The sequence below is a fragment of the Desmodus rotundus genome, chromosome 1 (assembly GCF_022682495.2).
Source record: "Desmodus rotundus isolate HL8 chromosome 1, HLdesRot8A.1, whole genome shotgun sequence".
NCBI lineage: Eukaryota > Metazoa > Chordata > Mammalia > Chiroptera > Phyllostomidae > Desmodus > Desmodus rotundus.
The window spans coordinates 31,674,359-31,686,558 of NC_071387.1; the positions used below are offsets into that span (position 1 = coordinate 31,674,359).

At 40.9% G+C, this 12,200-nt stretch overlaps 1 protein-coding gene across 1 annotated transcript in view; it reads right to left on the bottom strand.

Annotated features, from left to right (window-relative positions):
* Positions 1 to 11,531, bottom strand: part of LOC112304394 (phospholipid-transporting ATPase FetA) — a 65,618-nt gene extending 54,087 nt beyond the window's left edge. The window contains exons 1-4 of the mRNA XM_053922910.1: positions 11,479 to 11,531; positions 6,853 to 6,966; positions 5,929 to 6,027; positions 4,001 to 4,062 (exon numbers count right to left, since the gene is read on the bottom strand). Of these exons, the coding sequence (XP_053778885.1) occupies positions 4,001 to 4,062; positions 5,929 to 5,940 (74 nt within the window). The 5' untranslated portion in view covers positions 5,941 to 6,027; positions 6,853 to 6,966; positions 11,479 to 11,531. The remainder of the gene's footprint in view (positions 1 to 4,000; positions 4,063 to 5,928; positions 6,028 to 6,852; positions 6,967 to 11,478) is intronic.
* Between the last annotated feature and the right edge of the window lie 669 nt (positions 11,532 to 12,200).

Sequence of the window (12,200 nt, forward strand, 5' to 3'; positions counted from 1 at the left end):
ACTCTGGAAGGGCAACACCATTAGGAAAAAGGTGGTCAGTAAAAAAATCAACTCACTGCCAAGAAAGTTGGTCTCTCTTACCTTGGAGGGTTGTGGGTGAGGGAGTGGAGGGAGTGGAGGACTCCCCTGAGAATTTGTAACCTCATGAGGTACGGGAGTAGGTGATACCCTTGAGTTAGTTACTCAATAGAGGCAAACACAAAGACCCTTGGGAGGGATAGAACCTGAACTCAGGCCACTTACAGTATCCATAAAGAAGGTTCCAGTAGGGCTTTGCCAGATAGCTCAATTGGTGAGAGCATCATCTCAATACACCAATGTTGTGGGTTTGGTCCCTCCCTCAGGGCACAGTCAAGAAGCAACCAATGAATGCATAAATAAATGGAACAACAAGTTGATCTCTCTCTCTTTCTCTCTCAAAAAAGATTCTACTATAGATGCCCTTATAATCCAAATTATTGAGAAAATGACAGAAATCACAACTTGCAAAGCAGACAAACTTTTTCATAGCAGTGCTGCTCAGACCCATGTGTTCTAGAAAAAGAAAGCTACTTTCTGGAATATAGACCATTTCAACAACCAGCCTCACCTCCAGTGTTCAATTAATCAGACACTCACTAGGTTACAAAGTCTAACCAGGGCCCTGCTTCTGAATTCCCACCATAAACCCACTCTGACAAATTGTTCTCCAATAATATTATAAAACCCAAGTGCTCAAGTTACTTGGGGAGTTCATTTGATGAAAATTATTTGAAAGGTAACTCCCTAGCCTTGCAAAGTTCTAAAACACTTTGTCCTTTCTTTTTATTTCTATTTATTTCCTTCTTTTATTTTTTATTTTTCTTTTTAAAAAAGATTTTATTTATTTATTTCTAGGGAGAGGGAAAGAGAGGGAGAAAGAGAAGGAGAGAAACATCAATTGGTTGCTTTTCATATGCGCCCCAACCTGGGACTGAACCTGCAACCCAGGCAAGTGCCCTGACCAGGGATGAAAACAGCGACCTTTCCCTTTGCAGGATTACACCCAACTGACTGAGCCACACTGGTCAGGGCAACGTTTCTTTTTAATCATAACTGCCTTTTTTTGGTGGTAGTTATGAGAGGCTTCAACAGATCAAAACTCTTGAGGAAATAATCCACCATGAGTAACAATCAGCAACTACATAATAAGTAAAAGGATTAGATGTCCAAGAACTTGGCATAATAGAATTATATAATTAAAACTATAGTTACTGGGTGTTCTTTTTTTAAAAAAGAATATGTTATTGACTATGCTGTTATAGTTGTCCCATTTTTTTCTCCCTTTTACCCCCCTCCACCCTCCACCCCCCTCCTAACAGCATTCTCTCCCCTACCCCCAGGTCTTTGGCTTCTCCATTTCCCATACTATTCTTAATCTCCCCCTGTCTATTTTGTTCCTATCAATTATACTTCTTATTCCCTGTACCTTTTCCCCCATTCTCCCTCCACCCCCTCCCCACTGATAACCTTCCATGTGATCTCCATTTCTGTGATTCTGTTCCTGTTCTAGTGGTTTGCTTAGTTTGTTTTTCTTTTTTTTTTTTTAGGTTCAGTTCTTGATAGTTGTGAGTTTGTTATCATTTCACTGTTCATAGTTTTGATCTTCTTTTTCTTAGATAAGCCCCCTTTAACATTTCATATGAGGGCTTGGTGATGATGAAGAGCCCCTTTAACATTTCATATAAGGGCTTGGTGATGATGAAGTCCTTTAACTATCCAGCTTTGCTGGATAGAGTAATCTTGAATGTAGGTCCTTCCTTGCCTTTCATGACTTTGAATACTTTCCAGCCCTTTCTTGCCTATAAGGTTTCTTTTGAGAAATCAGCTAATAGTCTTATGGGAACTCCTTTGTAGGTAATTCTCTCCTTTTCTCTTGCTGTATTTAAGATTCTCTCCTTATCTTTAATCTTGGGTAATGTAATTATGATGTGCCTTGGTGTGTTCCTCCTTGGGTCCAATTTCTTTGGGACTCTCTGAGCTTCCTGGACTTCCTGGAAATCTATTTCCTTTGCCAGATTGGGGAAGTTTTCCTTCATTACTTTTTCAAATAAGTTTCAATTTCTTGCTCTTCCTCTTCTCCTCTGGCACCCCTATGATTCAGATATTGGAATGTTTAAAGTTGTTCCAGAGGTTCCTAAGCCTCTCCTCATTTTTTTTGAATTCTTGTTTCTTCATTCTGTTCAGGTTGGATGTTTATTTCCTCTTTCTGTTCCAAATCATTGATTTGAGTCCTGTTTTCCTTCCCTTCACTGTTGGTTCCCTGTATATTTTGCTTTATTTCACTTTGTATGGCCTTCATTTCTCCCTTCATTTTGCAACTGAACTCAGTGAATTCTGTGAGCATCCTGATTACCAGTGTTTTGAATTCTGCATCTGATAGGTTAGCTATCTCCTCATCACTTAGGTCCTTTTCTGGAGTTTTGATCTGTTCTTTCATTTGGGCCATATTTCTTTGTCTTGGCACACTGGTTACATAGTAAGGGGCAGAGCCTTCGGTATTTGCCAGGGAGGGGCAACCCATGTTGCTGTGTTTTGGCGATCTGTGGGGGAGGGGTCAGAGAGGGAAAAATATGTGGTCTGTCTCACTCCCCAGTTGTTCCTCCTGGTTTATCCACATGTGAATGTGGGACCAACTGGTCAGCCAGCCACTGCTTTGCCCACATGGTCTACCTCCTTGCCACATGTACTCTTCGCCCCAGTGCCCATCTCTGCCCTCCTACTAGTCTGGATGAATGTTTCTTCTTTAACTCCCTGCTTGTCGGACTTCCATATAGTTCAATTTTCTGGCAATTCTGGTTGTTTCTGGTTTTTAAATTTGTTGTCTTTCTTTCGGTTGTGTGAGGAAGCAAAGTGTATCTACCTACGCCTCCATCTTCAATACTGGGTGTTCTATCAGGCCACCATGAAAAAAGACTGGACCTCAATCATTAATTCCTTCAGGTTTGTGCTTCTTTGCAATCATACTTCTGTATACACTGGTCACTTTTCCTTTCATACAATCACTAATTATCAAATTCTTCCTAAGGCCTAGCACTAACATCACCTCCTCCAGAGAGTCTTCCTTGATTTCTTTAACCAGCTATGATTGCTCATTTTTATTAAATCTTATAAATTTTTGTACCTCTCATGATAGTCTTCATATTTTTGCCTTAAATAGGAATTATACTGGTCTCTCTCCATTCCTGCCAAAGTTGAATTGCTCAAATTTTGCACCGCCCCACCAAATATAAACATTTACCTAACACTTTAGATAGCTATGACCAAACACCAAGCAATGGGGTCAATGCCAATACTTTCTTTAGATTGTTAACAAAAAGATCGTCTGACCAAAGGCTATAAAAGAATGGACAATAAGCCATGCCAGAATCCACTGATGTTCTAAACTGAACTAACAAGGAAAATGGGAACAGACTCATAGATGGAGAGCAGGATGACAGCTAGTGAGGGGAGAGGCAGGTTAGGGGGAGGAGGAATTGAGCAAAAAGGAAAAAGGACTCATGGGCATGGACAACAGTGTGGTGATTGCTGAGGGGAGGGGTATAAGGGGACTAAATGGTGATGGAAAAAATATATAATAAAGATTTAATTCATTAAAAAATAAAAAGAATCCATTGATGTTCTAAAGATATTGATGTCTCCATGCTGACCACTGCACTAATAATAATCACTTGAATGTTCATACCACATCATAATTTATTAATTGCTTTAATATATATTATTTCAGTTTTATTTTCATAAGCGTAATCTAAGGTAGAGAATATTATCTGTACTTTATAGATAAGAAATATGAGGTCCAGAGTGGTCTCAGGTCAGATGGGACACTCAGGGTATGCTAGATCTAGAAACCCATTTTTCTGATGTTCAATCTGAGTTCTGTCCTGAACTACCTTTCCAAAGGCCCCAGCACATTAAGTGTTCGCAAGGCCAACCCTCACCCAGAGCAGGTCCTACCTAAACTGGCTTCCCTAGAAGGACTTACCTGCCATTCATCAGGACCAGAACAGAACGGTTGTTGACCTGATCATCATTTTTGTGCTTTTTCTAAAATTATACAAGAAAATGTTCAGGAAATATAATTGAGCTAACTGCATGTAGAAAATTAATATTTTGAAATATCGCCCAGTGTAGTTCACCCTCTTCATAATTTCCTTCTACCCTCCAAATTCCTTCTACCATTAAAACCAGGCCAAGAGGCTATTTATCTCTGAGAAGTTGATAAGGGAGGTCTGAAAAAGAACCAAGGGAGGAGAAAGAGAGAAAAATCTCGGCTTTAAAGATCAAAAGCCTAAGCCTGGGGGATGAGAACAACCAACTTATATCAAAGGCCACAGAGATGAGCTGGCAGGATGAGAGTCTCATACTCCTTGGTAGCTGCCGGCAAAGCTAAGTATCCTCAAGCATACTTCCATCCCACCCCCCACAGGGTCCACATACAGAAGCCTACAGTGGGTGCAATGAGAATTCCCACAAACTTTTTCAAAAGCAACTTTGCTCAGTCATCTGCTCAATGACTGAATAGAAGGGGGACAAATACAGGGTATGTCCTGGTGCTAGAACTCACATGAATCCCCTCCTTCCAGCTGAGATTACTCCATGGGAGAAGGGCAGGACTGGAAAGGAGGCAGACAGAATCCTGAATTTGTTAGAACAGTTATCCTAAAGACACTGAGTTAGTTCTAAACCGAAGTAACTGGGTTGTTCTGAATTGGCAAGTTAAGTTTTTGGCTCTTTTTAAAAAATGGTGGGGATAGTGGAGTGGTTATTATGAGCTATACTGAGTTTAGTTATAGAGAAATAATGTTATATTTTTACATTGTGACTTCAGTCACAATTTAGTTATGACTAAAATTTAAACCATGTGCTAATTCTGGATTTAAAAAGTTACAAAGTTAAATAGCTGAAGAAACATCCTCTCAAACTTTGGTCTAAAAATCTTTCCTGGCAAAATCAGGACTCTCTTATGGAAGATGCCAGCAGGTCATCAAGACTGGCCCCCCAAATCCTACTAGTAGGCATGGTACTGGGTCCTCACCCTTACCCTTCTATGCAGGGCCTGCTCTAAGGAGTAAAGAGGAAGCCATGTAGCACTCACTGGGAGCCAGTTTCTCCCTCCAAGGCCAGGAAAAGAGTCAGCCCTTGCTTAAGCATGTCATGAGAGTTTTTTAAAATTTGGGGGTTCCTAGCTGTGCATACCTAATAGAATTGAAAATTGGAAAGGCAAATAGAGAGAGTTGGAGAGGAGAAATGAAATGTGTAAAAGGAAGATAAGAATAGGAAAAAGAGGGAGGAGGAAACAGAGGGATGAAAGGAAGATGGATATAAAAATGAGAGAGGAGGGAATGGAGAAAGAAGGAAGAGAGCAACATCAGAGAAAGCTAAGAGGAGAGTGAAGGAAGAGGTGGGTTATTAAAAAAGAGATAGGCCCTTACTGGTGTGGCTTAGTGGGTTGGGCATTGTCCTGCAGACCAAGGTTGCCAGTTTGACTCCCAGTAAGGGCATATGCCTCAGTTGTGGGCCAGGTCTCCAGTTGGGGGTGTGTGAGAGGCAACCAACTGATGTTTCTCTCCCTTTCTTTCTCCCTCCCTTCCCTCTCTCTAAAAATAAATAAATAAAATCTTTAAAAAACCAAAGATGGAAGAAAGCCTAGAAAAGGGGCTAACAGTGGTGGCAGTAGGAAGACAGAGAATGGTCTTGCATTGCCCCTTTCTGGCCATGCATAGACCACCAACCTTGGGCCTACAAAAAGTACATATTCGTCTGGGACAGATAAAGAAACAACAACAAAAAAGGAAACATCTCTTTCCAGTCAGTGCTTTTTCCTAGCAGTAGATAGTTTTGGGAAGTCCTTCTTATCCCCCAGCCTGACTAGGTACAGTGAGGAAGTAAAGGCCCAAGAAGGCAGTTTACCAGGTCATCCATGGCATCTTTCACTGCTGTTATGGACAGCACCACTATCAGAGGTATCACAGTTGTGTACCATGCCAAGGAGGAGATCTGGGGAATCAGCTGTGAGATGGAAGGAGAGAAAAGCTGAGGTCAGAAAGCTTACAAGACAATATATTTCCCCCACCCCAACACCATTTTCACCTCCATAGGTTCATAATAAATTCAACTATCCTAGTTGCTTTTCACTGTTTGTAACCTTCATATAACCCTCCAAATTATAAGCAAACATCTCCCAAGAAAGAAGGAAAGAAGAGACTATAAATTGCTGCCTGTCTGTCCTAAACACTACTACATTTTTCTTGATGGCGAAGGGCCATCTCTCCTGTGATAGTGGAGGGGCGGGGGGTAGTGGGTAGGAGTGGACATGGGAAAACCACATACCCTCCTCACATGACTTCAGTGCAAGGGAAGTGGGATGATCTGTCCCTCTCTCCTAATTTGGGCCGACCCTGCCCTGCTTCCTCGCTCTGTGCTGGTACTGTCATGTTCTAGATTGCTTTCCTTCCTCAGCACTCCTGCATTTGCACTTTCTGTCAGGTAGGCTGGGACAAGAGGGAGGAATGGGGTTGAAAGTGTGGCTGGGGTGAAGACTCTGTAGTCTTCTATGGTCAGGCTGAACTGTGGCCATGCAGCCATAAGGAGAGGGCTCCCCTTCCTTGGGGTCCAGAGACCTTGCCTCCTTCCTCTTGTAGAGGCTTGTTTCGCCCTGGCTAATCCTGACCACAGCTACTCTAGAGGACTGGCCTGAGATCCTGGCCATCCATTTGCCTGTTACCTACTGAGAAAAGGCATTTCTCAGTTTAGGGAGGAGAAGAACTGATTATACAACCTGCCCCCAGAGAGGATGATAACATGTTCTGTGGAAAAGGCCCCAAAAGGCAATACCTGTAGGATTAGCAAAATGAGAAAATATGCATTGGCGAGTCTCTGGAACTGTTCAAATAGGTTCAGGGGTAAGAAGTTAAAGACATTATATTTTGAGGTCTTGATGGTATTGTTCTGTGAGTGAAGGAAACAAGCACAATTAGAGGAATAAAAGACTCCTACCTCCCAGTCTTAACAAGAAGGGCAAAGGCCTCACTGTGAAATGGTAAAAAGCAACAGTTTCCCCACCAAAGGGAGGGAAGAAGTATTTGTTCCCCTCCCCCCACATTTTCTTTGAGGCCTACAGAGGTCTAAAGGATGCAAAGATGTCAAGGTAGATCAATATGGGGCTCTTTTGGGAGGCAGAATGTATTTCTACCCTGGACAGAATTCTTTGTTTACTGATACTATCGATAATGATAATGAAATCAACAACAATAAAAACTCACACTTATTGACTATGTGTTACATGCAAGGTATCATTCTAATCACTTTATATGTAGCAACTTATTTAATACTCAAAACAACTCTATGACAGAGTACCATATGACCACCTTTTTGGGGATGAGTAAATTGAGTAATATTGAAGTTATTTTCCCAAGACCACACAGTTAGTTGCAGAGTTGGGATTGTGCTGTCTCCTGAGACTCATTCTACTTGTACAGACATCCAAATACTTTTCTTTCTTAGAATCATAAATCCTTCAGTTTCATCTTACCCTCTGGCCCCTAAGGCCCTCCTCAGTCCTAAAAAGGCAGGTCTTCCATTTGTGTTAGCTCCACTCTAGAGTTTAATGAAGCTTTTCTTGGTCTGGCAAACTCATTTCAGTGTGCTTTTACCGGCTGGTTTCACTGATGAAGAATGTCAGGTGCCCAAAACAAATTACTGTTTTTCAACCTTAGCCTATTGAAGGTTCCTACACTGGCTGCTGTCAGCATTGGAAAATCACCCACCCCTTAACTGTCCTGAGAGAGACTGAGAAGTCTGGCCTACATCTAAGCTAGTATTTTGCTAAGTGAAAATGGGAACGTGGCACCTCTTCAGTGCAGAGCTCAAGATGTTGACAGGACCACCTTACTTTCTATCTTTGGGCCTTCAATCATTTGACCTAAGATGTCAGAGCTTGAATCTAAGCGCTTAAGAAAAGCAGAAGAATGAGACCAAATAATTCTCCAAGAACAGGGCTTCTCTCCCACCTCCTCCATCTGTAAGGCCTAAGTAGAAGAATAAACCCAGTACAGGCCTGGAGTACAGACACTGCTCAAGTATAAAGAATCTTGCTGGTCCCTGCCTTGGGAAGGCATCAGAGTCCTCCTGGAAAACCCAAATCATCCAGTCCTAAGGCTAAAACTTGCCCAGAAAGGCTAGAGAGGCTACCCAGCCAAGACTTGCCCAATGTCTGTTTCCCGAAGGAAGAGCAAATGGTCAAATAGCTTACTGCTGTGTAATTTAGAGATCCAAGCCAAAACTAAGATTTACTTGGTATTTCTCCATAATTTTTCCCATTAGCAATCAACTGAACACTATACATTTCTCAAGGCTTGCTCAACCGTTCACAGCCCTATGTTGGGCTATACTAGCAGAGGCTGAAACAGAATTAAACAAGATCTATCCCACAGAAGCTCATAGGTTTGCCTTGAATGGAGTTCTAACTAAATGATCTACAAGGGCCCTTCTAGCCCTGAGAGTATGTTATTCTAATATAGAAACAGTTTCCTTCGATCATAAGACACTCTGATTTCTTGGTGTCTAAGACCAGACGGCTCAGACACTTGGACCCAAAGATCTTTTGATCTTTTGCTCACTGAAGCAGCTGGCCATCACTATTGATTTTCCACTTCATTTTTATAGCTAATAATGTAGTATTTCATGTTTCTATTCACTTTGGTAGCATTTGTTTAGCAAACAAAAGTCATGCTGACTCTGTCTTAAGATAGAAGTATCAGTACTTCTTTACTAATTTGGCAACTAGAGTGTTTTGTTCTACTCTCAAATGTCAAACCAGAAACAATATCTCAAGGTTGGAACTGGAGAGCATGATGCTAAGTGAAATAAGCCAGGCAGTGAAAGACAAACACCATATGATCTCACCTATAAGTGGAACCTAATCAACAAAACAAATGAGCAAAATAGAACCAGAGACTTGGAAATAACGAACAAATTGACATTGACCAGAGTGGTGGGGGGAGGGGAATAATGGGGGAAAGAAGGGGAAGGGTCAAGCAAAGGAACATGAATAGAGGACTCATCGGCACAGACAATGAGGGGAGATTGACTGTGGGAGTGGGAGAATGGGGTAGGGGTGAGCAATGGAGAAAAAGATAGGACAACTCTAACTGAACAACAATAAATTTGAAAAAATGTAGAACTTCTGCTTAACTATGAACTTCCTCACTGTTTAGTTACTTTGGCACATGAGATAACATTTAAGCATGACAGAGGTGGTGGGTTTTGGTTTGGGCTATTCATTTATTTGGGCCCTATACTTGATTGATGGCTAAATGAGGAAATAAAGGAGAACAGAAGGTCATGGACATAGTGGGAATCTGTATTTAGGGGTTGGGAAGAGGAAAAAGAGTAGCAATGGAAGAAGTTAGAGAAATGGGAGGGAAATGAACAATGGGTAGGCCAGGGAAATGAAATCATTATTAAATATATCATGATCAGTCAAACCTGTTTGTTTATTCAGTAGCTATTCAGCATATATCTATTGAACGGCATTTACGTGCCAAACATGGAGATAGGGACTGTGCATACAGACTGAATGAGACTTGTTCCCCCTTTTCAAAGGGTAACAGTTTCTAGGAGATAGTGCATTAACATTTTTCACAAGTATATTTAACTCCTACGACCACCACGCAAGGTGGTGAACATTATCATGCCCTTTCTATAGACAAGGGAACTGAAAATCAGAGAAGTTAACATACCTAAGGATGCAAGGTTAGTAAGGAGTAGAGCTGTGTTCAAACTCTGGTCTGTCTGAGGCCAAAAGCTAGTTTTGCTGCACCATCCCAATGCTGTTCGTGCAGGTGTAGGAGGTAGAGAGAGGGAAAACCTGTTCCCGTGGCTATCCCCTGAACACTGTTATCTTCCAGAACCTCTCTAACTCAGAAACTATACACTAATGTCCTACAGAGACTGTAAATATGTATGGCTACATATATTTACAGCTATATGACAGTAAACCCTCACTTACCATTGTTGATCGCTTCCGCAACTTCAAGTGAGAGACATAGAATGAAACCAGTTTTACCGCAGACTAATTGATATAAACAAGAGTTAAGCTCCTATGGCATCTTATCAACATTATACTGAAATAATGTTATTTGAGGACCTATTGTATATGAGTACATAGATACAGAGCTGCATGTGCATAAAATAACATATCTTTGAAAGCCTTGTTTATAATTATGAAAGATGGAAACAACCGAGGTATGGACTTATAAGGAACTGATTACAGAAACTATGCTGGATCTGCGTAAGAAATACTATGCAGCTGAAAAACAAAAGAAAGGACAAAGCTATTATGAAATTCTGATTATGAAAATTTCTAGAACCTATTGTTAAGGTTCATAATATTGTAAGAAAGTGGGAAAATAAGAATATATATTTGTATTTGCTTTACTTGCACAAATAAGCACCGATAACGACACAAGAAACCACTAAAGGGATTCCCTATAGGGAGCAGATGTGGGCAAGCATGAGGTGCTGACACATGACTTTTCAGTATGTATCTTTTTATGACTCACTTATTCATAAATAAGTGAAAAATGAACAATTCAACAGAAAATTAGCAAAGATCATTAATAGGCAGTTTCCAGAAAAAGAAATACAAAAGGCTAGTTAACATGAAAAGATTAGTGACCTCACTCAAAATTAAGGCAGGATAGAAAACAAAGATGCCATGTTTCATCTAAGAGCCCGGCCAAGATGAAAAAGATTGGCAATACCCCGTTCGGCAGGTACATGGAGAAGCGAGCAATCTCTACTACAGGTAGAAATATAAATGGATGTAGTCTTTGTAGAGGGCAATTTGTCAATATGTATCAAAATTTTTAATGTGTTTCCTTTTCACCTAGCCAATTCACTTCTCGAAAACTCTCATAAGATACACTCACACTAAATGTGCAAAAAACCCCCCACCCCATGCATAATGGTTTAGTCAAGATGATTTACCGCAGCAAAACACTGGAGACATTTTTTTGGAGAGGGTATGAAGGAAGACATTTTAAATGTTCATCAATATGAAACTGGTTCAATAAATTAAGGATATCAATATAATGGAAAACTATGCTGCTACTGAAGGAATCAGGTAGATCTACATGTTTGCCATAGATAGACGTCTAAATGAGAAAGAAAGTTGTGGAACCATGCTTTTATTTGTACGAGAAAAAGTGATAGTATTTCTTATCTAGGAGTTATACATAACACCCCAAATCTGAGATATATTATTCCCTGAGCCTCGGTCTCTGGACAGATTTGAGTTCTGCTCCCACTGCTCCAGCCCTCATTGCATGGCCTTGTGAAAGAAAGTGAAACCTAAGTTACAGGATCTACATCTACAGTGAAGTTCCTGCCCCACCAGCAAAGGAGAATGTTAGAGGAGAAGTTCGGCCTCCTTTAAATAGCCAGAGACCTGATACTCACTGGATATCCAAATATAGTGTTGAATTCTTTGTTGTTGGCTTGCAGATATCTCTCTTGTTCTAAGGGAGAGGAGAGAAATTATGAGAAGGATGCCGCTCTGCAGATTAGCCTGGGATGCGGGCTGCCACTAGTTCCTCACACTTTCTCCCTGAGGATACCTGTCTACAAATGGGATTTTGTCTCTTTATTCAAAGAATCAAGAAATACAATATAAGTGAAAATCCTCAAGAATTTAAGCTTTCCGAAGGCAACAGGACAGGTCATTTCTGAGTTCTCTATCATTAATGTTTTCAGTAAATCCTAGTCATGTCTCCGCAGACAAGATGGCCTGCACCAACACAACTGCCAAACACAGAAATCCAGCCCTCCCTCACAGGCCGGTTCCACTATCTTAATGTGCTTGACTAAATCGAAATCAATCAATCAATCGATCATTACTGAGACCTACTGCACAGAAGCCAGGGTGCTAGATGCTGTGGGGGGCAGGGGGATGAAGAGATGAGGAAGACAGAATACCTGACTTCAAGGGGCTTGTAGTTTAATAGCAGTAAGCCTGATAACTCTAACACATGACAAAAGAATCCCATCAAAAGACGTAGGTATTAGGAACCATCACACACAGTGAACCCATTACCGTGTTATGAAGTCTTAAAAATATGTTATCAATAGATAACATATATCTATCGCCCTGAATGAAATACTCCCGTAGTCTCCTCAATTCT